Raw genomic sequence first — 27,432 nt, 5'->3', positions numbered from 1 at the left:
CTCCATAAAATTAGCATGTTTTAAGTTTCCACATTGGCATTTCTCAAATATTAAGCCCATTAAAAAAACTGCATGACCACTCAAATAAAAGGTTGATGCATGTCTATTATAAAAGGAAACCCAAAGTTGTCAAATTGTAATTCTTGGGGAATTTAAAAGCAATGATGCCACCTAGTGGAGTCATCAGGTAATGTTTAAAATACTCCCTTGCTGGCACACATTACAGATTGAAACATTACCATTTTGGGCAACAAGGACTGGTTTGTCAAGTTATCTACATCACAAACACCCCAGAGTACTGGCTTATCTGATTTGATTTCAAAACACCCATATTAGCACCATTTATGTATCAAAAACAAGGAGACCAAGGCGTGAACATTTTACCAATTTAATTGATGAATATACATCCACGTACAGTTATAGAGTACATTAGTATTTTGTAGCATGGCATTTTGCTTTGACAACAGCTGCTGAGGGGGAACAGAGACCCCTGCTGCTTCAAACTGCTTTAGACCGAACTAAATTGACTGCAAAGAGCCGGGCTGAAAGACACGGGAATACTGTAGGGGCTTGGGAATTCAGTAGGAATATTGCTCTTTCTGCTTCACTCCTGCTGGGCTACGAGGAAGAGGAGACCTCTAAAGACGTTCCTCAGCATACACAAACGCTCAGACGCACCCCTTCACAGTGATAGGCCTGCCAAACAGAGGGTGTTATGTCACCACAAACATCACTCAGGGCCAAGCTCGAAATCAACCAATCACACAAAGTGCAGGTTGTCTGGGGTTCCTGCGGGACATCGAATCATTCAAAGTGCATTCTGAAGAGGTGTTGACCGAGTCCACCTGACTGACAAAGAGCCAGATGAATGTTTGTTAAGCGCTTGTAAATTGGTCTTCGGAGGGGTGGGGGGGGCGAGTGGACTAATCGACGGCAAAAGTTTCGAAAACGATGCTACCGATACATGACAAACGTACAAAGTGCTCATAGAAAAAACAAATGGTCATGCAACAGAACGTCTATTCAAGGACGAAACCATTCCTTACAGATGTGGAATGTCAGTCATCTCTCCGTTTCCACCAGACTGCGAATTGTTCTCCAAACGTCTAGAACCGATTTTGTGAAGGAAATAAAACCTTTGTGGAATGTTAATGTTGAACTAACCCAAAGAGACAGATCAAATCGTGTACACAAGTCCAGCTCTGCATAAGGGGGCATTTAGGGGTTTTCAACCAATGAAAAAGCACCTTTGTGCCACCCTGCCGAGACTAAACGTCAGTCTCCACTTTGGTTGCACAGAGCGTTCCGGAATCACTCTGGACATGTTGTTTCGCCAATACTTTCTCGTAACATTCACCTCTGGACAGTTTTTCCACAGCTGTTGTCTAAGGGCAATACAAAAGACTTCACGAGAATCCAACAATGTTAGCAGTGAAGAAACAAGTGTCATGCTTTGAGGGATTTACTGCAATCTAACTATTTAAACAGAGAAAGAGAGAAACTGGTCTAGTAAAATACTATGCGTCATGAGCCTCTGCTCCCAATGAGGGGTTGTTTTTTTTTTGTAACAAAAATCTTGAAATCCTTTAATTTATTTATTTATTTTTAATTATTTCTACCAAGAAAATTACAAAACATTGTAAGGCGGTAAGTAACTATGTTTGTCTGAAGCCGTTACAGTGTATGGGGGTCCTGAAGGAAGTGGGCACTGCCATCACTGCTGTTTGCACTCCTCTGGGGGGTTGGCATCCTTCTGTAATAACCAAAACACAAAACCACTTTTACAAATAGGTTTCAGCATTTGCCACATTTACCTCTTGTAATGTATGGAAGCATATTTCTGCCATATGGGGGCAAAACTGGTTAAGATCATTGAAGGGGGGGGGGGGGGGGGTTTCGGATTGACTGAAACTGATTCAATTAACACTCAAATACGATTTACCATCTCATGATTATGACCTACCATCTCAATTTCAGCTCTCAAATATGACTTTGAATCAGGTTCGATCTTGTAATGATCATGTTCTTCTTAAAACTGACAAAGATGCTTAAATATTAGGGATGGGACAGTATGGTTCTCACGATTCGGTTAGATATACGATGCAGTTCATGAGACTATACAATCTAAAATGTATAATGCTCAAATTTAAGTGTTGCTCATATACCGTTCTCTATATAGCTTTCAAAATAGTGGGCTACATTCAGTCTGATCAGGTGCCGAACAAGCTAATGAACTGGTCCTGAAAGAGTTAATATTTATATTTTAAAAATGTTAGTCATTATCATTTCCCTTTGCAAAATATAAAATAAAATCTACATTATATTAACTAATATATCATGAAATTGTGTGCACACGAACTAACACTTTGAAATAATGTGTTAAAATGGTTACTGTCACTTTAAGGGTTCAATGAGCGGTTTTCAGTGTTCAGCGAACATCGAGAATCTGTCGGTTTCTATAGCGCATCCATGCTGTGCAAGATTAATTTCATTTTTTATCGTTATCTGACTCTAAAAGAACAGAAAGGATACTAAAGACATATTATTCAATAAAAGTGGAGCACGCCTCATCTTTGATGGAGACACATTACATGGAGGAAATTATCCGCTTCACTCTCAAGCACTTGTCATCAAAACAAGGCAATTTTCCAGGTATTCCAGTACTTCAATTTCTAAAAGCTACATTAAATGACCTCGTGTGAACGCTGTAAACAGTGTAGAAAAAAAGCGCAGTAGCGATAAAAAAAAAAGTCAAGCGTAAGAGTGATGATGTTTGATGGGTCATTTCATTTATGATCACATGGAGAGAAAACAATGTTGCAAATTCCTAAATATCAAGTTTGAGATATGAAAACAGATATATTGACCCATTCCTAATAAATACGATTTGGGATGCCTGGGTAGCTCAGTGGTAAAGACGCTGGCTACCACCCCTGGAGTGCGCTAGTTCGCATCCCAGGGCGTGCGGAGTGACTCCAGCCAGGTCTCCTAAGCAACCAAATTGGCCCGGTTGCTAGGGAGGGTAGAGTCACATGGGGTATCCTCCTCGTGGTCACTATAATGTGGTTCGCTCTCAGTGCATGGGGAGTTGAGCGAATAGCGAATAGCGGAAGCCTACACACGCGCTCTGTCTCCGAGGCAACCCGCTCAAGCCACGTGATGAAATGCGCTGATTGACGTCTCAAGACGCAAGCTGGGATTCGTCCTCCGCCACCCAGATTGAGGTGAATCACTACAACCAATAGGACTTAAAATCACATTGGGAATTGGGCATGCCAAATTGGGAGGAAAAAGGGGAAATAAACATAAGATTTAATGTTGTAAAATCTTCAATGACTTGCCATCATAAACTGACGCTGAAATTACTCCTTTGAATCTAATAATTATGACATTGTTTCTCATAATTATGACCTCACCCCATTGTGGTGGAAACAGACTTCCATAGAAATGTGACACATTTCCAAGTAAAATGGAATATTAAGCAGGAAAAATAAAGCCCCCCCACCAAGTGTCAAATCAGGGTTTTAATCTGTAGAGCAAACCAGACGCTTCAACATACAGAAACAATACAGATGCTAATGGCAACACACTGTGGTTAAAGAGAAAAACAAAACACATGTGCATGTTAGTTATTAGTATGGAAATGGGGAGGAAACAGGATGGATGGGGATGTATACATTAATTCATGAGTGTTACCTACCAGAGCAGGGTTACTACAGACACCATTTACACCTAGTGAGGAAAGATTTAGAGGAACTCAAAAGGTGCCAGAGTGCTAGAAAATTAACAATAGGCAGAAAATGATTTTTACTAGATTACTATTTCTCAAGTATGATTAGTTATCTGCATGCTTTGAGAAAAGACAGAGCTCCAGACTAAAAATATGACCAAGGAGCCATTGCCCCTTCAAGTGAAACATTTGGCTGTTTTAAACGCCAAAATCACATAATTGCTCGATTTAGATTGTTGTTCAAAAGACAAGATAGAAATTTAAAGACAGCTGATAGCTCAATCGGGTGTTTAATATATACTGTACAGTTGAGTGCACAAATTAACATTCCTGTTTTGTCTCATAAGTTTTCACACCCCTTTCAGAATGTATACAAATATGATTGTTTTTTTTAATACTGCCCTTCAGAATCTAGAGTTAAAGTCAGAAGTTTACATACACATTAGCCAAATGCATTTACAACATTTTTCACAATTCCTGACATTTAATCGTAGAAAACATTCCCTGTCTTAGGTCAGTTAGGATCACTACTTTAATGTCAGAATAATAGTAGAGAGAATTATTTCAGCTTTTATTTCTTTCATCACATTTCCAGTGGGTCAGAAGTTTATATACTCTTAGTATTTGGTAGCATTGCTTTTAAATTGTTTAACTAGGGTCAAATGTATTGGGGAGCCTTCCACAAGCTTCACACAATACGTTGCTGGAATTTTGTCCCGTTTTTCCAGACAGAACTGGAGTAACCGAGTCAGGTTTTTGGGACTCATTGCTCACACACGCTTTTACGGTTCAGTTCAGATTGAGGTCAGGGCTTTGTTATGATCACTCCAGTACCTTGACTTTATTGTCCTTAAGCCATTTTGCCACAACTTTGGAGGTATGCTTGGGGTCATTGTCCATTTGGAAAACCCATTTGCGACCGAGCTTTAACTTCCTGTCTGATGTCTTGAGATGTTGCTTCAATACATCCACATAATTTTCCTTCCTCATGATGTCATTTATTTTGTGAAGTGCACCAGTCCCTCCTGCAGCAAAGCACCCCCGCAACATGATGCTGCCACCCCCGTGCTTCACAGTTGGGCTGGTGTTATTCAGCTTGTAACCCTCACCCTTTTTCCTCCAAACATAATGATGGTCATTATGGCCAAACAGTTCAATTCTTGTTTCATCAGACCAGAGGACATTTCTCCAAAACGTTAAATCTTTGTCCCCATGTGTATTTGCAATCTGTAGTCTGGCTTTTTTATGGTTGTTTTGGAGCAGCGGCTTCTTCCTTGCTGGGCAGCCTTTCAGGTGATGTCGATATAGGACTTGTTTTACTGTGGATCTAGATACTCGTCTACATGTTTCCTCCAGCATCTTCACAAGCTCCTTTGCTGTTGTTCTGGGATTGATTTGCACTTTTCGCACCAAACTACATCATCTTCATCTCTAGGAGACAGAATGCGTCTCCTTCCTGAGCGGTATGATGGCTGTGTGGTCCCATGAGGTTTACACTAGTGTACTATTGTTACACAAGTGGTACCTTCAGGTGTATGGAAAGGATGAACCAGACTTGGAGGTCTAGTATTTTTTATGACTTTTAATTTTCCCATGATGTCAAGCAAAGAGGCACAGAGTTTGAAGGTAGGCCTTAAAATACATCCACAGGTACACCTCCAATTAGCCTATCAGAAGCTAATTGGCTAATTGACTAAAGGCTTGACATCATTTTCTGAAATACCCACTGGAATTGTGCTAGTCAATTAAAAGTGAAACAATCTGTCTACAAACAATTGTTGGAAAAACTACTCATGTCGTGCACAAAGTAGATGTCCTAAACAACAGTTTAAATTAAATCTGTGGAGTGATTAAAAAGGAGTTTTAATGACTTCAACCTAAGTTTATGTAAACTTCTGACTTCAACTACAACTTTTTTGAAATGTCTGTGCTCCAACTGTGAACTCACTGAAGGCTCTTGTCAGGTTATACATTATAAAAACCCAGTTCAAAAGAGTCATTTGTTCACAAATAAGATATCATGGCTCGCACTTTGTTGCGTGCAGCCAGCAAGCTCATATCATCAACAGAAAGGGTGAACAGCGCCACGAGACACACTGACTGATCTAAAGATCTATTCAATAACCCACAAGTTGCTATCTGACAAAACCACATATGAAAGCAAACATCCCAACTGTCACCAACGGCAACTAGCTTAAATTATGGTCACAATCACTTATTTTTGGTCACATTCTGGAGCCCTGAAAGATCAGGTGCACAAGCAAAATTCTGGCATGCTAAAGAGATGTTTGAGTAATCATTGACCAAACTGCTGAGAAGATAAACGATATAAGCGGGCAGGAATTAATGTGTTAACGCATGCAATTAAAGTTAAACGTGCTAATATTTCTTAATCACGATTAATACGTTTGCCGTTCTAAACTTAAGACTCCGGGGAAACGTCTAAAGTTACTTGAATTGCTGATATTGTCTTTATATTGTTTAGTCATCAAATTTGAGTACTTTAATTGCACATGAGGAAAATTGTTCATATATTAGGAAGGAAATAAAAGCAAACCGTAGTCCAGCAATCATGGATGGCTTGTCCACATTAGCAAATCGCATTTAAAAAAAAAAACTATTAAACCAATTGTACATACAGTGCAGAGTGAATACGACATTTACGCATAGCGCACTAACAGCACTTTTACTTTGAAGTTGCTCTCATGCACTCGTGCGGATCCAGTGCGAGCAACAATCTCCTGACAGTTTAGACGGCCTGTATCACCTGCTTGGATTGTCACGGACTGACCGTCATGATTTGTGAATCAGAGGAACTTTTTATCCTGATCCAGAAGTTTTTGATTCTGGCTGATATGCAGTACGTGCTTCAGGGGAAGATAGAGGTGTTGATCTTAATGAGATTAGAGCATCTATAATTCATTGTGTGGAACTGATTGGGAGTACTCGGTGTAAAAAAACGAATTCATTGTAAAATAGGAGCATAAAAAACAATTACATGAGAGCATGTGCAAACTTTAATAACTGGTAGAGATTTCTCAAGGCTTTCATTTTGAAGGTCTGGTGCGGAGCGCTCCAGGAAGCCCATGTTTGAGTATTTGTTTGTAGGCTAATTCACAGTAGTGTGATATGCTTCTCATTCAACATCTGGTAAAACGCTTGTCCGAGCCATAGGTGGACCAAAGTATTGATCATCTACATCAGAGATAGAATTTGTGTGGAGCGACCACATATTGCACTGAGCAGCGCATCACTAGCCTATGCACCAGTTTAGGTGTGTGTGTCGGAATAGCGGTGCTCGTTAAGTAAAGCGTGGTGCCAGAGACAACTTATGCTGCCTGTATATTCATTATTAAACAGCCATTTGCAATTCACAAAGCTTTTGGATGCCTGCAAGTGCCTGAATAAAATGCACGAGCTATATGGTCTACTTTAATAGTGATTTGAGGTTATTTATGTCATTCTTTGAGCTCGATAGTAATGTCAATGACTAACATGGGGCATCGGATTTGGATCGAGCTCATCAGACCGATACCCGATCTGGGTAAAAACGTCAGTATTGGATCCATCCCTAGTATTTTATCTCCTCAGCAGCATGCAAATGAACTGAAATATATTTTCCAAATTAAAAAACACCATTAATTATTTACCCATCTGAAATGGATAAAAGGTGGCAGTGAATAAAGTGTTAAAAGATTAAGTAGAATAATAAATGTTTGCAGGAAAGATGCATGAGTGGAGGTGAACGTATGTATTCTGTATGTTGAAATCTCTGTATCATACTGACAGACCCCAGTGAGGAGCATTGGAGATTAGCATTACCTTGGGTTCATAGTCTGGATCGTTTTCTTCATCGGCCTCCTCTTCACCCTCCTGTCAATCACAGATACAGCAGGTTACATATATAGTCAAAGACACAAATGGTAAAAGAACAACAAAAAAGGAAGACAAAGATCCTTACTTCATCATCAGCTTCCTCTCCCTCCTCATCATACTAAAACCAAAACAAACAGATGTCAGATCGTTGGAAATAAATAATTACAACTCGCTTCAAGACAGAGGATGTGTTCCCTTTCACTCACATCATCATCGTCATCTTCGATTGCCTCGCCCGTGAAGTACAGCACCGCCCTGGGCACGATACGCTCACGGATGAAGTGACCGATCTCAAAGTCTGCTGCTAACACGGCCTCCGAGTCCTCGTCCTGAACACAGCAAAATCATCATATACATACACACACACACACACACACACACACACACGTTTCACTGCCATATACACGCTTATCGATATAATTGGAGTACATATTGTCTAAAATAAGGCTGTGGGTAGATTTTAAAAACCACAAGGGCAACTAACATTTCTATTAATTGACATCTTTCAAGGATAACCAATAATCTCAAAATATTAGAGGATGGGACGATCCGGCTCTCACGTTCGGTAAACTATGAGGTTCACGATTCGATATAATAAAACTTAAAATGACACAGAAAATTGTTTGACCAAAATACACATTATAAATTTCAAAAATAAAGTTCTTTAAAACAATATAAATGCTCCCAAGTTCAAATAATATGTTTATATACCTTTAAAAAGTATATGATGGAGTCAATTTATTTTTTAATAATTTATCGCCAATGTAACAAATCGCATTTAAACTTTTAAATACATATAAATTCTTCATTCTATCAATTAATATATCTCAAAGTTGCATATATAATAATGATATGAGCTATCGACGTTTGAAATAATGCGTTTAAATTACAAGTTACAGCATTGGGACTACATTCATTTGTATTTGAAGTGCTAAAAAGGTAAGTCACTTTTAGGGGTTAAATGTGCATCTCAGACGTTGCACAGGTGTTCCAGTTTATTAACAAGAGAGAAGTCTGTTTTTAAGTGCATCTTTGCTATTTATTTTACTGTAAAGAACAGGAAGGATGTGGGGGGGAGGGGTCTGGGTAACTCAGTGGTAAAAGATGCAGGTTACCACCCCTGGAGTTCGATAGTACGAATCCAGGGCGTGCTGAGTGACTCCAGCCAGGTCCCCAAGCAACCTAATTGGCCCAGTTGCTAGGCAGGCTAGAGTCACATGGGGTAACCTCCTCATGGTCACTATAATGCGGGGTGCGTGGTGGATGTCGTGAAGCCTCCACATGTGCTATGTATCCGTGGCAACACGCTCAACAAGCCACGTGACAAGATGCGCGGGTTGACTGTCTCAGACGCGGAGGCAGCTGGGATTCGTCCGCCACCTGGATTGAGGTGAATCACTACGCCCCCACGAGGACTTTACAAAGCACATTGGGGATTCCAAATTGGGAGAAAAATAAAGGGAAGTATATTAAAGCTAAATTAAAGCACTTAAGGAGTGACGGAAAGGGGTAAAATCATATAAATTTATCACATGGCCAGAAAACAACGTAACAAATTTCGTAATATTGAGTTTTGCCTCCTCCATTGTTTTGGTTTGCGATATATTGAAATGTATTACATCGTCTCATTCCAACAAATTACACAAATATTGACAGATTGACTCACCAGTTCACCACTCTCTGGAACTGAAAGAGTAAAGAAAGGAAACTTTTAGATAATATTGGTGGTCACAGCATCTCATAATCAGCACCAACATTTTGCAATCAAAATATAACCTCATTAATAATTTAATTGCATTTTATTGAGGGTCCCTATAGCTCAACTGGTAGAGATTATCATTCCCAGCGAACACACAAACACAGATAAATATTTAACTTTTGATAAAAGTGTGTGCAAAATGCATTAAGCAAATGAGAGAACTGTTACTTAATGTTAACATGTCGTGAATAGCTGACTTGAAGGATTTCTACCTTCAGGTGGAGAGAAGAAATTGAAAAATGAATCATTGGGGACCGTCTTGGTGACCGTCCTCACTGTGCCTCGACCCTTGTGTTTCTGTTTCTTTTTGATAGTTTTCAATGTGACGTTTTTGCCCTTACTCCAGTCGATCGCGCACCTAAACAGAAACAGTAAGAGAGAACCGAAAGGGCGTCGTATGAGTTATGCAAAATTGCTTGTTGGTATTAAACGCAATTTCATAAAAGGTGTGAGGCAGACACACTAATAGACAGAGTCTTACCCTGTGCAGCCCATGATCTCCGGTCCATCGAAGGAGAACGGATCAGACTCATCTGGCTCAGACCTCATTTTGTAGGTCTTTGTCAGGACGGTGTTTGTGAAGAAATCATTGGCCTCAAAGTGGAACTCTAATGTGAAACTCTAAAAATCAGAGCCAAACACACAGCAGTGAGGGAACTGAGAGATTAAAGTCACCAGCCACAAGACGACGATAACTTTCAGACTTACCATTGGCTGGCCTGCATCAGAGAATTTAACTTTAATGTCTTGTAAGTGCTTGAGAATTGCTTCATCATGTTCCTAGACAGAAGAAAACATCATATTGCTCATTATAAAGAGTAAAGACAACAATAACCCAATTTACTTAAACAGCGTATCATTATGCAAGTTAGATGCTCTTATATACCACTAGATGGCAGCATCAAACAGCTTTCCTTTTTCCAAAGCATGAAATCTTGCTGCAAATACCCAAATTGCATGACCTGCTTTTGAACACTTATTGTTACAATCCCTCCCTCATGTGCAACCATTTGCCGTTCTCTCCCTACCTGCAACATTTCACTGAGTAGGTCGACGTTCTTGAAAACCGTGAGCCAGAATTCTGGGATTCCTTTAGGGTCTTCCTTCTCCTCGTCTTTCTTCTCTTCCTCCACTTTGGCCTTTTCCTTCGTTTCCTCCTGACAGAGACAAAAGAGTGTCAAAATGTCAGAGCAAAACATTCAGCAAAATGGCTTCTAGATTGTTGCACTGTTCTTGAAGCCATTGGTGTGTTATATAAGTTAATGAGGTGGTGTTTTAAGAGCATGCAGGTATTGATCACCTGTACCTGCTTACTTACGGTCAACTCTTCCTCTTCATCTTTCTTCCACTCACACTCCTCGTCTGTGGGTTCATATGCTGCTCTCACGATATCACTACGCTGAAAAGACATTAATATCGGGTTTTAGGCATGTTTAGAAATCAAGCCATATACATTACTTGGTAAATTCATCAAAAAGTTTGATAATCAAATAAATAAGAGCAAGAGGAACAACTAGTCCAATTATTTGCCAGTTTTTGTACTGCACTTTATGACAAAAGTCTTGCTAGCAGATTCTAATAGTTTCAGACAATTAAACCCAATACAATTAAATGGTTGAAAACGTGAACACTGTTAAGGGCCTTGACATTTAATAGTTTCCCAGACACCACAGCAGGAGCTAATCTGCACAGAGAATGAAAGAGGGCGAAACAGCTACAGCTCAAGTTTTATTTTCTGCCGTTTGTCTTGTGTCCTGGATTGACCAATCTTTTCAGCACAGGAGAGCACTGGCTGTTTGCTGCAAACAGAAATGCTGAAGCAGCAATTCAATAAAGAAGCTTTAAGATACTGGCCATCCAGCATACTACAGCTTTAACATACTAGCATACTGCACCTCTTGCATACATGTGGAATGCACACTGAGGTTAACCCTTTAAGCTCTGAAGGCGTTTTAAAAAAATGTCTTGTTTCAGTGGCATATACAGAATTAAAGGCTTATAACTCGACCAAATTTTTGTTAAATGATATGATTAAACATTATATATCTCAGGGTGTAAATAAGGTAGCTCAGAAAAACGGCTTTTATTTTGTTCCCAATCATGCAAACTGTAACCAAATATTTTGTGCTGATACGACAGCAATCAAAACATTTCTCCAAGTGTCCAGAAGCCTCTCCAAACAAATGAAACAATAATTGTACATAAGAACCATATACACATGCAAACACAACAATGACTCAAGGTTTGCATAGCATGCAGACATTATTTTAGTAATGAGATTTCACTGAATGAGTTTCATTCTGTGCCATTCAAGTCATCATTGAGTCTGTCATGTACTTGGCACCATCTTGTGGCCATATCTTACATTGTGCTTTGTCAATTATCTAATGATCTATACATCTGATTACCTTCCCAGATAGCATGTTGTAATTGTCCAGAGCACGGCAGATTAGAGGTGCCTGCGGCTCAGACTCGGCAGGTATAATCCGGGCCGAGTGTTACCCGTAGCCAGCTGCCTCATGTGTGTTTAGTAACGCCATTAAAGCATTTCCGGCTCAAAACAGCTGGGCCAGATCCAGCCACTTGGTCTGGGCCTCTTCTGGCAATGATTAGGCTTGAATTGATCTTTATTAGGCTGCATTATGTCTGCCATAAAATGTACAATTAACCACCTGTAACGTCTGATTATGTCGTTCAGTACCAAATTTCGATATCAAAGGGGTTAATCTAGTCAACGTCAGTGATGAGCATGTAGCATGCTAGACGTTCCCAAATCTAAAAGTGCCAGTGATTGGCTGCATTTAGGCATAAAGGAAGGCTCACATGTGAGGCTTTGACTGCAAGACGTCGTCCTGCCAAAGAGCTTCCTTGAACATGCCCACCACACGAGTTCTCCTCAAACTACTGATGAATGCACCAGCACTATGACTCGGACACCGACAGGTTAGGTTACCATTTAGCAAATAATCCAACAAACGTTAGATATTGTTTGGATGTATGGCTATAGATAGCTAGCTAAATCGATGCTAAAAATGCTTTAAGGTTGACAGAAACGGATCAAGTTTAACTCATATTAAACTATTTATCTTGTTAAACCGTACTTATCCTTGGCTGAATTACCAGTTTAGCTTGTTTTGATTTTTTGTACAATAAAGCACAACTGCTAAGCTTTCAAATAATACCCATTTTGTGTTGGACAAGACTGTAGCTATTAATATTGCCGATTTTCTTTTTCCACGAGGGCCCATCCAAGCTTTAAGGCTTTATAAAAATCTTTTTATCCATCTTTTTCAAGAATACATTTATATTCTCATTCTAGAAAAACAGAAATAAAGAGCAGAAATGTGTCCCAAGCAACAAATTCTCACCTTGTCAAAGAGAGGCTGATACAGTGCGGCGTATTTCCGTTCCAGTTCATGGACTTCTTCATAAAACTTTGCTTCAATGTGGGCGCATTTGACCTGAAGGTTTTTAAGGGCGTTAACGCGTCGCTTCACCACCTTTGGTAAGCTGGACAGACACCAACAACGTCTCAAAATCACACAACTAGATCAAATGTGGCATAACATTTAATAAGTAATGAGCATGATTTATTACTGACTCAAGATCATAGTTTTGAGAAGAGTTCAGCATTATGGCTCACTTTAGGAATGCCTGGCATCACACACACCGAAAGGCTTTGAGTGTGTCTGTTTTCATACCTCTCCATGTATCCTGAGGGAGATCCCACAAGCCCATCCAACCTCTCCTGCAGCGCCGCAAGGATCTGTGGATTTTGCATCATCTGCATAGTCAGTTGATGTGCTAAAACAGAAGCAAACAGAAAAATAAAACAGTGCCGGACATCACTCGCACTAATAGCAGAAAACATTACAAATCAAACTTGGCATCAACATCTAATAATGATGCATTGCTCTTACTGCGCTAGAGGGCGCCACTCACTCGTGAAGCACCATCTCAAGCAGCAGACTTTAAAACGCATCATTTTGCAGAGAACCAACAACATTAAAATAATGGTTCACGATTTTCAATCCTATAAGATTGTGAAGAACTACAGTGCATTCAGGACCCCTTCATTTTTTATTAACATTTTGTTGTTACAGCCTTATGTTAAAAAAATAAAAAGCAAGCCATGAGGTCAAAGGAACTGTCTGCAAAGCTCAGAGACAGGATTGTGTCGAGGCACAGATCTGGGCAAGGCAACAAAAAAAAAAAAAAACATTTGGCTGTATTGAAGGTTCCTAAGAGCACAGTGGCCTCCATATTTCTTAAAATGGAAGTTTGGAACAACCAGGACTCTTCCTAGAGCTGCCTGCCCAGCCAAACTGAGCAATCAGGGGAGAAGGGCCTTGGTAAGAGAGGTGACCAAGAACCCGATGGTCACTCTGGTTGAGCTCCAGAGATCATGTGTGGAGATGGGAGAAACTTGAAGAAGGACGACCATCATTGATCTGGGATTTATGGCAGAGTGGCCAGACTGACGCCTCTCCTCAGTGCAAGACACATTAAGCATCTAATGGACTCTCAGACTGTGAGAAACAAGATTATCTGGTCTGATGAAACAAAGATTGAACTGTTTGGCCTCAGTTCCAAGTGTCACGTCTGGAGGAAACCAGGCACCGCTCATCACCTGTGCAATACCATCCCAACGATGAAGGATGTTGGTGGTGGCATCATCCTGCGGGGGTGTTTCTCAGCCACAGGACTGGGGGACTGATCAGCGTTGAAGGAAAGCTGAACACAGCAATATACAGAGATATCCTTAATGAAAACCTGGTCCAGAGCGCTCATGACCTCAGATTGGGCCAAAGGTTCACCTTCCAACAGGACAATGACCCAAAGACACAGCCAAGACAACACAAGTGTGGTTTAGGGACTCTGTAAATGTATTTGAGTGGCCCAGCCAGAGCCCAGACTTGAACTCAATCGAACATCTCTGGACAGACCTGAAAACGGCTGTTCACTGATGGTCACCATCCAACCTGACAGAGCTTGAGAGGATCTGCAGAGATGAATGGCAGAAAATCCCCAAATCCAGGTGTTGTAAAGCTTGTCGCATCATACCCAAAAAGCCTTGAGCCTGTAATCGCTGCCAAAGGTGCTTCAACTATGTACTGAGTTAAGGGTCTGAATACTTATGCCAATGTGATATCAGTTTTTCTTCTTTTTTAATACATTTGCAAAGTTATCCAAAATCTAGTTTTTGCTTTGACATTATGGGGTATGGAGTGTAGATTGATATGAAAAATAAACCATTTCAGCACAAGGCTGCAACATCAAAATGTGAAGGGGTCTGGATAAAACCTCTCGATCAAAATAAAACAGCCAACAGAAGCTGCTCCACAAAAACAAATACCTTACTCTGGCACCTTCACAGAAGGCCAAAAAACAACTCTCCCAAAAATAAACAGTGGCAAAGCAAGGTCAGTTGTGTTACTGTGGCTACCCCAGCCACTGAAGCCATTAATGCTTGTATTATTCACTATTAAACAAACCCCCCCCAGCACTAAAACGCTTCCACCTGATGGCTTCCCTGCTGTTCTGGCCAGCTGCTAAACAAAGGTTATGGAGGTTACCGATTGATATCATGTAACCCAACATAAACACGTCCCAGCACAAACATGCGCAAAGAGACTCTTCCTAATGTCTGTGACCTGACTGACAGCATGTGTGTCGGTGATAAGAATCCATGAGACAAACAGCATTTAAATTACCCACTACAGCAGCCTACAGAGGAGAAAGTCCAAAGAGACTACACAAAAAAAAAAAAAAAAAAAAGTTTAAGCTGTGATGGTGGGGGCAACATATTAGTCAATCAAACATTTCAGTGAACTGATTAAACTATTTTAGGCGTCATATGAATGTCCCCGTATGACCTCACATCTTAGAAAAAAAAATATATATATATATATATATAAATGAAATGCATCTGTGAAGTTGATATGTCCTCCATTGAGACATGTTATACCCGAAAAACTAAAATATTTTAATTATTTTTAAACTCATGTATGCAGCTTTATGCATGCATAATTGTAATGCATAAAATCATATTTGTAATCAGAATTATGCATGCATATTTGTAAATGCACCACAAATGGTGATTAAAATGGTGAAAATCTAAAGAAATATTGACCCATCACAGCACCTAAAATATGCATTTATTTATATTTTCACCTAAATTATTAACATTAAAAGCTCATGGGCACGAGCAACCTACCCATACATATTTTAGTTATATAGATTGGATTAAACAATGCTTTTCACCATGACATCTAGCTCATTTTTCAAGTTATTTCTTTACAGTACAAATGCTTGTGCATCATTTTTGAAAAAAAATATTAAAAAACACAAATAAAAAAAAAAAAAAGCAAAAGCAAAATATTAGTCCATGAAATGTGCAATTCTGGTCTGGTTGTGACGATTTATCATTCAAATAGACAAAAGCAGACGGGTCCACCTTCACCTTTGGGATCAAGACATTTCTTGAGTGCAAGCGAAATTTAGTGGTAGGTGCAGGAAATATAAGTGCGTGTCAAAGGTGCTACCTTTACTGTTATCTTCCCCAGTCTCCTCTTCCTCCACATCTTCAACATCCTCCATATCTGCCGGGTCAATTTCAGTCTGCTCTTTACTGCAAAAGCACAAAGAGAGAGAGACAGTGTAAGTGAGTCAGTCAGACAATAAGACAACATAACAGGGAGATTACGCACTTATTACAGGAGCTTAAACATTTATATCTAGGCTTGGGATCGATGCCTTTTTCACACATTGATAAGCAGAAGATTATCCCAATGATTAGAGATATATATTTGTTTTTGTTGTTTTACATAAACAGGGCTGATTGTTGCACATTATTTTGTCTTTAACATACTTCTCAAAACAACTTGTAAAGTGTGAGCGACAGGGTGAATTAAAAGGGTGGCACACCGGACTTATCTGGTTGATGACATGTGCGTCTAAAATTCGTTTAAACAATTATTTTCTACAAAAGATTCGCACACAGCCAACGCTCAGCGCCACAAGCCATCACTGGATAATATATTGCCAGTAAGTATCTTTCAAATAGCCTATACAAAGTATTTTCAGTTACAAGTATGTTGTTTTGTGGTTTGACAGCTTGAATGAAAAAGATCTACTCAAGGCTACATTGAGAAATTGCATAAGCGTCTGCATTTCTAACCGTTCGGTTAGCGCAGTTGCACCTGCTTTATACAATAACCTGCCAAATCATCAACGTCACTTTGTTCATCCTTGAAGTACAAAAACCTTCGTAACTTTCGACTCCATTCTGCTGTGGCGCATCAACTCGACCACCGAGTCGCTTAAAGCGTGTATTATTTATCTTCTGTGAAACACAAAAGCCTTTGTTTTTGGCCATTTTGGAGCATGATAGCCCTAGTCCACTTTCACTTAAGTTAGGCTATATGGAAAAGACTGAATTGATCTTGGTGTTCCTTGGACGAAATAAAGTTATAAAGGGTTGGAACAAAAGGGTGATACATGAATTGTTTACATGGGTCATGTTTCTCACACATTTGAGAGCTTCTATTTTCAGCATTAAAGCTTGAGCAGGACCTAGATCTGTCACTCAAACTGCAAGATCTGAGCCACATCACAGCAGAAATAAAAACCGCATCATATCAACGCAGCTCTGAAGAAACAGGAAGGGTTTGTGGCAAGCAACAGGTGTACAGCAGCTCCAAAAACTGAGTTAAGGCTGGCACACAGTGACAAACATGACTGGCATGGCGTAGCTGCTTGGGGATGCCACACTGAGCATGACGGCATGCAGAGGAAGTGTCGCTGACCCCAGATCAGGTCCCACAGAGAGGGGAGGGGTCAGAACTACACAGGGACTATAGATCAGGTTGAGGTAGTAGTTCTGATCTAGAATCAGCCAAGAGGCATCTGTAGGGTTTTATGCACTGGACAAAATTCCCAAACAATAGGCATAAAGAGATTTTAGCAGGGAATGTGAATGGGCATCAATCAAATAGGAGAGTCAAATGTCAATCCATAAAAGTGGGAACCAATCAAACCATACTAACAGACAGTGTACACACAATTATGCTCTTTAATAGGCAAACAAGTACTTACTTGTCAAGATCTGCCATTTTGTTTCACCGTTATTTCCTAGAGGAAAAGATGAGAAGAGAATATGTTAATGTCGTCAATCAAGTAAAAATGCCTCGAGCCAAATCGCAGTTAGTGATGCACTTGCTGGTCAGGTGATAATTCATTAGGGCGCCAAATTAAAAAGTTTAATTGTCCATTTAAAATGGACATTTATAACCATAAACGAATGAAGTCAAATCAGGCTTAGTTTTCAGATGCAATTGTATAAGAAACAAGACATCCCCCAAAACATCCCATGTTAGTACAAAATGAATTGATACTTCATGTTCCACTTGGTATGCAAAATACCACAGTGGCATACAAGTAATTCAGCTGCCAACAGGCCAGACCTGATGCCTACATAAATTCTATGACTCACAAACCTCCAGTACCAAGACTGACTTCATTCAAAAGCTTCAGACTAAAGACTAGATGTTGTCAAGCTACTCTGTTCATCTGTTGTATAAGATCAGTAACATGAAGTCATGATACCACTGTGACAGCCAGATTTAAGATTAATCTCCTCTTATCTCTATCGGCGTAGAGACAGCTGTTTGAAACCCATTAATGCAGACATGGCTCAGAGAGATTTAAAGGAATATTCTGGGTCCATTACAAGTTAATCACAATCGACAGCATTTGCAGCATAATGATGATTAACACAAAATTAATTTACTCGTACCTCATTTTTTATCCCCTTCTCTCCCAAGTTGGAATGCCCAATTCCCACTACATAGTAGGTTGTCGTGGTGGCACGTTCACTCAATCAGGGTGGCGGAGGACAAGTCTCAGTTGCCTCCGCTTCTGAGACAGTCAATTCACGCATCTTATCACGTGACTCATTGTGCAGGACACCGTGGAGACTTACAGAATGTGGAGGCTCATGCTACTCTCCACGATCCACACACAACATTGAAATCTTAAATACACACCAAGAGTATTTCTGTTAGTGCAGTCAAGAAAAAAATTGTATAATATATATATATACACACATACACACACACACACACACACACACACACATTCTCTAAAAGCAAGTCTAAATATATGCTGCTTATCAGGTGAATGCATCTTTAAGAATTTAAATATCTGAGAATATTGAATATAAGCAGTTTCAATCTCTCCCCCTCAGATCGGGATGTTCACGCAACTCATAGAAGAGGCGCCGACTGCACAGAGAAATGCCAGTTTCTAAGTTATTTACATGATCTGCTCCCGCATCATTTGAACTTTAATAAAGCTGTAGCGCATTAAATATAACTGCATTAAAGATGTAATGACAAGTTGTTTCCTTTAAAAGAGCTCCAGCTCCGCTTAATCCACAACGAGAGTGCTTCTGTATTTACCTATTTGGTATTTTTGTATATTCCCTCGTACTTTTCGATCTGGTACATCTGGACTGTGATCTGTGTTATTCTTCCTCTCCTCTGTCAGGCGCGAGCTGCAGTGCTGCTCATCATTAGAGTTTAATGTGATCTCGTTACGGTAAATGAGATCAAACGACAATTACGTTTTTCTTTTTTTTTTTTATTGTCGACACTGACGATAACAATAATTGTTTTATTCCCATTGACAAGGAGTTTATTTTATTATGAGGTTCAATTAGTTATTTGCTCAGTGGGCTAATTAGGAACAATAGGGATCAGTGGAAAATAAACCCAAATCGTTTAACATCGAGTCAAGAAAAACAACCATTTTTAAATTAAAAACAACCACGATATTACACAGAGCATGTTTGCTATTGTTGTTTAAACAGAAGAGATTTATTCTGCTTTTAATCTTTGAGGAAACAGGCTTTTTAAAAAGACAATGTTCCTTCCTTATTAGACCACATGAAAACAAAGTGATATTTCTGGATTATAAATTACAGACGGAGCACAATCTTGTTTTGAGCTCAAAAAGCTGCTTAAATATTTTAATTTAAATGCATTTCAGCGGTTTATATTCTTTGACTGCATCCATCTTTGTGAGCATCACTCAGGCAGTGTCCTGCATTAGCTCATGAAATCCATCTTTTCAAATTAAAGTATTGCTGTTAACAAAGAAACGAAATACCAAGTAGCATTTCTTAATTTGACATTGTGACAGGGCGGAGAGCGGGGCGTGATTATACACACACGGTCCCTTATCAGGCTAATTAAGCCTCCGAGAGGGATAAAGGCCAATTGAGGACGGTGGTGCAACAAGAGAGAGAGAGAGAGAGAGAGAGAGAGAGAGAGAGATTACGGACATGTCCGTCATGTGTGTTTGTGTGTCTTTCGTTTAAGTTAATCATCAAAATATTGTTTATAACGCCAGGCCGGTTCTCGCCGCCTCCTTTCCATTGAACTGCTTTACAATGGTGCCGAAACCCAGGAAGGAGGAGGGATACGCCTTATCTTTCTTGCCACTACAATCCACACCAACGGAGTAGCCGCGGCCATCTGCCGGGGGACGGAGGAGCCCAGCCGATTGGAAGCGGAGGAACAGCCGCGAGGCTAGAAGGGGCTCCTAACCGACCGCCTGGAGCGGGAGAACCGCTGCCAGGGGCAGGGGAGACCCCTTCTGTTCCCCGAGAATGCGGCGGGGCGTTCAGTCCGCCAGGGGCTGGAGGACTGCCTCCAATCCGCCCGGAGAGGTGCGGCTGTCATCCGTTAGAGGGTGAAGGAGTGGCCGAGGAACAAGCTACGGCGTATCGGAGAACTGGCGAGTAAGTTTTTTTTTTTTTTTCTCTCTCGTCGCAGCACCGTGGATCAACGGTCTCATAAGCAGAGGCAACAGAGACTTGTCCTCCACCACCCGGATTGAGGGGAGTAACCGCGCCACCACGGGGACCTACTAAGTAGTGGGAATTGGGCATTCTGGTGACCACGAGGAGGTTACCCCATGTGACTCTACCCTCCCTATCAACCAGGCCAATTTGGTTGCTTAGGAGACCTGGATGGAGTCACTCTGTGATTCGAGCTTGCGAACTCCAGGGGTGGTAGTCAGCTTCTTTACTTGCTGAGCTACCCAGGCCCCCTAACCCTGTGTGGAGCATTAGAGACTGTTAGAGCAATCATAAGCACTTTTAGCTTCTCCATTCAACATGAGCACTCTCAGTATCAATCAAACATGCCCACACTCAATATATCATCAATCACTCATCCCAGGACTAATCTGTGAGGATCCCAATTTAAATCAGATTAATGTTGGTCACAAAACCACTAATAACATCAGTAACTGTTTAACCTTCAATAACGGCAGCGCGTCTTCACACGTTTGCTTAATAATTAGTGATTTGTGTTACAACAAAAAGCCAAAGACAGTAAACAAATCACAGAGATCAATGATTTCTCACTTGAGCAGTTTTAAAGCTTGTAATGGATACGTTTTATTTTTGAACGCATCTCTGCCGTGTGTGATGCTCTCATGGATTTGGTTGCCAGTATGTCACAATGATCTTTTGATATTGACAATAGAACTATTAATAACGGTTTTCAATACAAATAAATGTTAGCAATTCACAAATAATGTAATTTTGGTAATACTTCATACAAATGTTTCATTTCTTCAACATTAGTTAATGCATTAGGTATCACGAACAATTTTTTTTTAATCGTAATGTTCGTTAATAAAAATACAATTGTTCATTGTGCATTATCTAATACAATATTTGATTTAAAAATGTATTAGTATATGCTGTAACTAACATTAAGTTCATTAGTTCAAGTTAACCACAGTAATGGTGTTAATGGTAACAAATTGAACTTTTTCTAAAGTGTTAGCGTAATTTTACTGTGTGGGGCATAAACATAAATGCAGCATATAACTTGCAAAAGTGTGGCGAAGGACACTCGGTATCAGCCTTAAATTTCCTGATCGGTGCACCACTAGTTAAAGAGTATACTTTGAAAGGCAACAATGTCGACGGGGCACGATACGATCCAGAATGCAGAAAACTAAGTATAACCGGGCCTTTAGGGTTTACTGCGTTACATCATCATGGCAATGAAGTTAACAAGTTGGATATAACTGCACACCAAAAATGTTTGCAAGCTATTTTATCACACATGTCTTGTAGCTATACTTTTGAAACCATGAGTATGAGCATTTACAGATTGGGCCCTATCACTTCCATTTCAAGCGCCTCAATGAAACACAGATTTCTGACAAGAGACAAGTCAAGATAAATTTGAATAACAATCAACATTATGCCACAAATGCTCTCCATTTAGGAAACTCAAAACCTCCCGATAAGATTTGCACGATATTCCAGGTCTAATAAACACTATTTTAGAATTCCCTGATATATTTCCATGCAGATGGGAACCCTCTCTATCTCTCTGGGAAAACAAGGGTTGTACAAAAATTAAAGGAAGTAGAATCAGCCAAATGTAAAGCTATATGTAAATTCACCAAACACAATAGAAATTTGCCTGTCCTTTCAACCACGTGACACACCTCAAAACACGACTCAAAATGAATTAGCCATTTAGAAATATCAATTTGTTTCAATCAAAAATGCCCAATTGTAGACATGCCATTTTTTCTTAAGATGCTCAATGTTTAGTCATGCCAAGGCACTCCGAAACTCATCTTTGGCTGGTCTAGGTGGGTGTTGATTGGGATTTGATCCACAGGACTATGGAGTTATACATGAGCCACAATTCTGCAGGTGCAAAATTATATTTTGAGTGCACAAAAAGTTATTTTGCACATTCAACATGATAATTTGAGGGCAAAAAAAATTCTGCACGCAAAGATGATATTTTCAGTGCAAAACAAAATTCTGAGCACACAATACATTTTTGCACTAAAAATATAATCTTTGCATGTGCAGAAAATTTCGTTTGCACTCAAAATATCTTGCATACGCAGAAATTGCACGCCCCAAGATATTTTGAGTGCACTAAAATTGTTCTGCTTTTGCAAAGTGGAACAGAGCGCCCAAAAAGTTATTTTGAACACGCAAGGTCATATTTTAAGTGCAAAAAAAATTCTGCATGCACAAGATTATATTTTCAGCGCATTAACAACTTTCTGCATGCGCAAAATTATATTTTGCATGCACTTGAACTCAGGTTAGTGAAGCAAGTTATCTTCTTGCATAGATAAATTCACTTTGAGCACACGAAAATCAATTTTACGCTTGAATAAAGCTTATTTGATTGTGAATTTGCTCAGAATACTTACATTTAGCTTTCTCCTCCTACCCTGAGCGCAAAATGTCATCTTGCTCGCGCAGAATTTTGTGTGTGTGCTCAAAATATTAATTTGTGGGAGCAAAATTGTGGCACAAGTATAACTCCATACATTAAAGTGGTCAATCCCCAACAGGCCCGGTCCCACATCACCACGTGTTTCTGCCACAGATGCACCGGTTAAAGTTGCTAGCAGAACAGCATCCTTAAAACAAACCCCTTCCAACAAGAGAAGACTGTAGAAGTGACCATAACACGCACACATAATTTATTTTTGTTTTAAATATAAAAATCCATGACCCTTAACCACTGAAAACTATTACAATGATCAGACAACATTAAATAATGAAACTACCCAAAACTGGCAAATGACAACACACAAACAAACTTCTAGATCAACACAATCGTATCCACGTTGACGATAAAGTCATTTTCATTCGACAACGTGATCGACCGACACCCCCGCCAAAAAAAAAAAAAAAAAAAAAAAAAAAACTTACCCGCCAGATCTGACCAACTAGCACCATGATAATATACGGTCAAGACAGTATTTCTTAAAACGGTAACCAATCACCTCAAATACAAATATTCGACCCTTTAAAGTACACTCTTGTAAGTTTATCTGACTGAAACACCAACATATATTCGATATTTAAAGCACGAACAGCCATTTTCATCTCCGTCATGGTGGAGTCTGACTGCGCTCGCGAGCTAAACGTCCCATTCCGACAACTAAAACCGCGTTAAATTCAGCTCAAACCATCTAAATACGACTTCATCTTTTCGTACGACCAGAACGGGGTTTAATAGCCCGGATAAAGGCACCTTCAGCGTTGTGTGGTCTTACCAAGAGTCCGATATGTGAAGCTGTACGTCTGAGGACGAGATGCTGCTGCGCAGTGAACAGCGCGAGACAGCGCTAAAAGGGAAAGAGATCCCGCGGCGTGCGCTCATATACATCTGGCGTCAGCACGTAACCCAGAACGCTGCTACTATGAGGAAGGCTTGGTACATGAATATTAATGAGGTACCGTGATAGCCGAGAAGTAGAACTATCCTATTGGCTGGAAGGCGTCTGTACTTAAGCGTTAGACAGCTGACGGCTCATGAATATGAATTAGGTAATGTGACCGCACGCTCCAGAGAGGTTTACCAAGTTACGTCATAACGACTTATTTAATATTTATGAACGTGGATTTGCCATCCTAGGATTCATAAATTAGTTACTAGAGCAAAGGGAGGGGTTGGCGGAAGTGGTTTGGAGGGAATGCCATTGTTCCAGAATGGGGTGGGGGGGGGGAAGTTTCCCGCCAAAGCGTTTGCCACTAAATATTTAAGACTATGGGTTGTCAACTACTTATTTATGGAAGGAAAGAGATCACATGTTGTTTTAGGGTGTTGTCTGTCAGTCCGTTGGTTTTCTCAGATGCTATTATGTAATGTAGGACTTTAAAACACTATGAATGTGCCCAAAAGCTAAGAGGCTATACACAATGAAATATAAGATTACATTTTCCATGAACTGTGCAGCTGTGGTGTGAACTGTCTTTCCAACCCAATAAAAAAACTGCCTTTGAACTTGAAAACATTTGGTTGAATCGGATTCTGGTGACGTTTTGGAACATTTCCCTGTTTGTGGTGAAATCATCCATTTCGGGATATTATAAAATCTGGAATAATATAAATACAGTCTTTGTTCTGTGTGCTTAGATAAAAGGCCAATGTCAGAAACTCAAGCAAAAACTATTCAGCTTATGATTATAGCTTATGGTGTGTGGCATGAATGAATAATAATAATAAAATGTGACTTCATACCAAGATAATAATAAAAAAAAAAACTCAAATAAATATCTGTGAATGATCTGCAAAGTCAATTACGTAAGCAAAATGCACATGAATAATCGTATGAAGTGACCATATGTGAAAAGTTTTGTTGTAGAGCTCCTAGAAAACCAAGTGGCCTTTGACCTGACCTTTCTAAGCCACAATGACCTCTGGCACCGACATATTGTTGCCCTCTTCATGAGTAGATTTGAACTGGCACCGAGTAATTCTTTAGTTTGGGTTCAAAAGAGCATCTGTAATCATTATAAGGCCACAAGCACGCCATTCTGACTGTGGAAAAAACACTGTTACATCCGTAATATGATGCTAGAGATCTAACAAGCTTAAACCAGTGCACATTGTATATGTTTATTTATTTATAATAATCTTTTAATTATTCAGCACATTCTCGTTGGCCCTCTAATCAGCTTATGATATGTAAATGAGGATATTGCATTGCATTTGGATATTGCTGCTTACAAATGATTATTTTAATCTGGAGAGTTAAGTGAGAAAAAACACAAAATTAATGTATAAATAACTGTAATTAGTTTTACTGTAAGCAGATGCCGCAAAACCCCCATATTTGAGTGTGTAAATGTGATATAACATGATTCATTTTTGGCATGACTATCCTTTTAACTGAATATTTTATCTCACAGTGACCGAGCGTTTGAGACCGAGAGGAGAGCGTGTGTATTCGCCCTCTCACCCTTTACTGTTCTTCTGTAACTATCATCTATTGCTGAGATGCCATTCCTGCCCTCTCGTCTTACAGCTGACAGTAAGAGATGCCATATAGATGCCCGCAGTCTTTAAAAATTAATGCCCTGACAAACACAGTTAACTCCTCACTTACCGCTCTGCACACATGAACACATACTGTAACTTAGTGACATGGGTTACATAATCAAAAGCTGTCAGTGGAGAATAGGGGAGGTGTTCAATGTAAAACACACATCTCACAGACTTATATAAATAGGTACAAAACACCTGATTAGTTTGAGCACAACAGGCTGGATCTGTCAACAGCTTGTTTAAATCTGATTAGTGGTGTTTTCCACTATATAGAAATGACATATGAATGGTATATAACGTACGGGACTCGAACCTAGGTCTCCATCGTGGGAGGCGGGTGCTCTAACAAGGAGGCTAAAGGCTACAGCCTCTAGCATCAGCGCACCTCTTGAGGTCAGGAGAGTGAGGTTTACACACTGCACAGCTATCTACCAGCTGGCTCCTGTTACACTCACCCCCACCCTCACTCCCATCTGGGTCACGGCACCAATATGATGCTTTTGTTCTACCCGCTCCGTACGGGACTCGAACCTAAGTCTCCGGCGTGGGAGGCGGGTGCTCTAACAAGGAGGCTAAAGGCTACAGCCTCTAGTGTCAGTGCACCTCTTGAGGTCAGAGTGAGGTTTACACACTGCACAGCTATCTACCAGCTGGCTCCTGTTACATATATATATATATATATACATATATATATATATATATATATATATATATATATATATATATATACGGTGCATTCAGGAATTTTTCACATCAATCTACACTCTATACCCCATAATGTATGGGGTATATGGGGGGTATGGGGGTCGGGTTTGTAGTGCATATGGGTGTACATCAAGGTTTGGCTGTTGATATATGCCATGATATATAAGCAAATGCTGCTCATTTCAGGTGGTGTTTCCCCATGAAGATATGCCTGCAGATACCTTGAGATGTCAAACCCCGCTCACCAGTGGAGACCTAATTAATTATTCATCTATTTTGCACTCTCTCTGTCTCTTTCTCTCTCTGCAGAGGTCGGATTTACCACACACACTTATAGTTTCCAACTGAATTGTGAGCATCCTCTGTATGTACACCAAAATTGGCCAAAAATAGCTCATAGTTGCCTAGTTCACAGTCCAGACCTCTGCATTGCTGTAACAGTCCAGTGTTGCAAATTTCAAGTCTGAACACTTATTGACGTAATGTCAACACATATCCATTTGTTTATAGCTGTCTACCTGAATAATTACTTATCTAGTTTAATGTCACAGACATTAAGGTAACTCCCTATCCTATCGCCCCTATCAGGTTTGTTATGAGGTTTGTTACCGCCACAGTAACGCAGAAATACACGTTACAGAATATTACAGGTTCAATACAAGTTAAGCTCAATCAACAGGATTTGTGGCTTAATGTTGATTACAAAAATGAAAAATAAGGGAAAAAATTATTTTGAATTGTCCCTCCTTTTCTTAAAAAAATAGTTACAGTGATGCACTTACAATGGAAGTGAATGGGGCCAATATTTGGAGGGTTTAAAGGCAGAAATGTGAAGCTTATAATTTTATAAAAGCACTTACATTCATTCTTCTGTTAAAACTCGTGTATTATTTGAGCTGTAAAGTCATTTTAGGGTTATAGGGTTCATTTACATTACATCGTCATGGCAAAGAAGTTGTAAAATTGACTATAACTTTACGCAAAAGTGTTTGGTAAGCGATTTTATCACACTAAAATCATGCTAGCACACATCTTGTGGCTATACTTACGATCTAAACGTCTACGAATTGGCCCCATTCACTTCTATTGTAAGTTCCTCAGTGTAACACAGATTTTTGCTTTTGTTATGAAAAGGAGGGACGAGTCAAAATGTATTTTTGTGGTAATCAATATTATGCCACAAATACTGTCGATTGAGCTTAACCTATATCAATCCGGAATATCCATTTAAGTACATAAAGGCCAAAAAAAGAGTATACAGAGGTACGTGAACGAAGACGTGTCTAGCTAAACAAGCAAAATTTTCCGCGTATAGTTGCGTTACAAAATGTATCAGTCCGAATGGCCAAAAACGTATGTGTGAACTTACTTAGGTTCATTTCTGGCCTTATATAGCGAAGGGGTTTGATCAAATCGCTATAAGGCCAAAAACATACCATAGCGCATTTTGATAATGCAACGCC

General features: G+C 39.8%; 1 protein-coding gene across 3 annotated transcripts; it reads right to left on the bottom strand.

Moving 5' to 3' along the window:
- Nucleotides 1-374: 374 nt before the first annotated feature.
- LOC127637185 (nucleosome assembly protein 1-like 1) lies at nt 375-23,605 on the bottom strand. 3 transcript variants are annotated; one of them, XM_052118131.1, is made up of 16 exons: nt 23,490-23,605; nt 17,463-17,498; nt 15,911-15,996; nt 13,067-13,169; nt 12,734-12,875; nt 10,672-10,764; nt 10,394-10,522; nt 10,074-10,145; nt 9,847-9,986; nt 9,578-9,723; nt 9,273-9,292; nt 7,813-7,935; nt 7,692-7,724; nt 7,553-7,603; nt 3,701-3,732; nt 375-1,753 (listed from the first exon to the last, which is right to left on the bottom strand). In XM_052118131.1, exons 2-15 carry the CDS (start codon nt 17,477-17,479, stop codon nt 3,727-3,729), a joined length of 1,161 nt encoding a protein of 386 aa, XP_051974091.1. In that variant the 5' UTR covers nt 17,480-17,498; nt 23,490-23,605; the 3' UTR covers nt 375-1,753; nt 3,701-3,726. The 3 variants fall into 3 exon arrangements, with proteins under 3 accessions (XP_051974091.1, XP_051974089.1, XP_051974090.1); XM_052118129.1 differs by lacking the exon at nt 3,701-3,732; XM_052118130.1 differs by lacking the exon at nt 3,701-3,732 and having other exon boundaries at nt 10,684-10,764.
- Nucleotides 23,606-27,432: the final 3,827 nt, after the last annotated feature.

The sequence above is a fragment of the Xyrauchen texanus genome, chromosome 45, assembly GCF_025860055.1.
Source record: "Xyrauchen texanus isolate HMW12.3.18 chromosome 45, RBS_HiC_50CHRs, whole genome shotgun sequence".
Taxonomy (NCBI): domain Eukaryota; kingdom Metazoa; phylum Chordata; class Actinopteri; order Cypriniformes; family Catostomidae; genus Xyrauchen; species Xyrauchen texanus.
Note: the sequence above shows the minus strand (reverse complement) of the source record. Positions and strands in the feature narration are given on the sequence as shown.

Bases quoted from the DNA above. Each gene is read 5' to 3' on its own strand.
- LOC127637185 (XM_052118129.1), bottom strand. The intron at 10,146-10,393 runs GTAGGGAGAGAA...TCTTCTGTCTAG, and splicing joins TACTCAGTGAAATGTTGCAG to GAACATGATGAAGCAATTCT. The intron at 1,754-7,552 runs GTAATGCTAATC...TGGTTATTACAG, and splicing joins ATCCAGACTATGAACCCAAG to AAGGATGCCAACCCCCCAGA.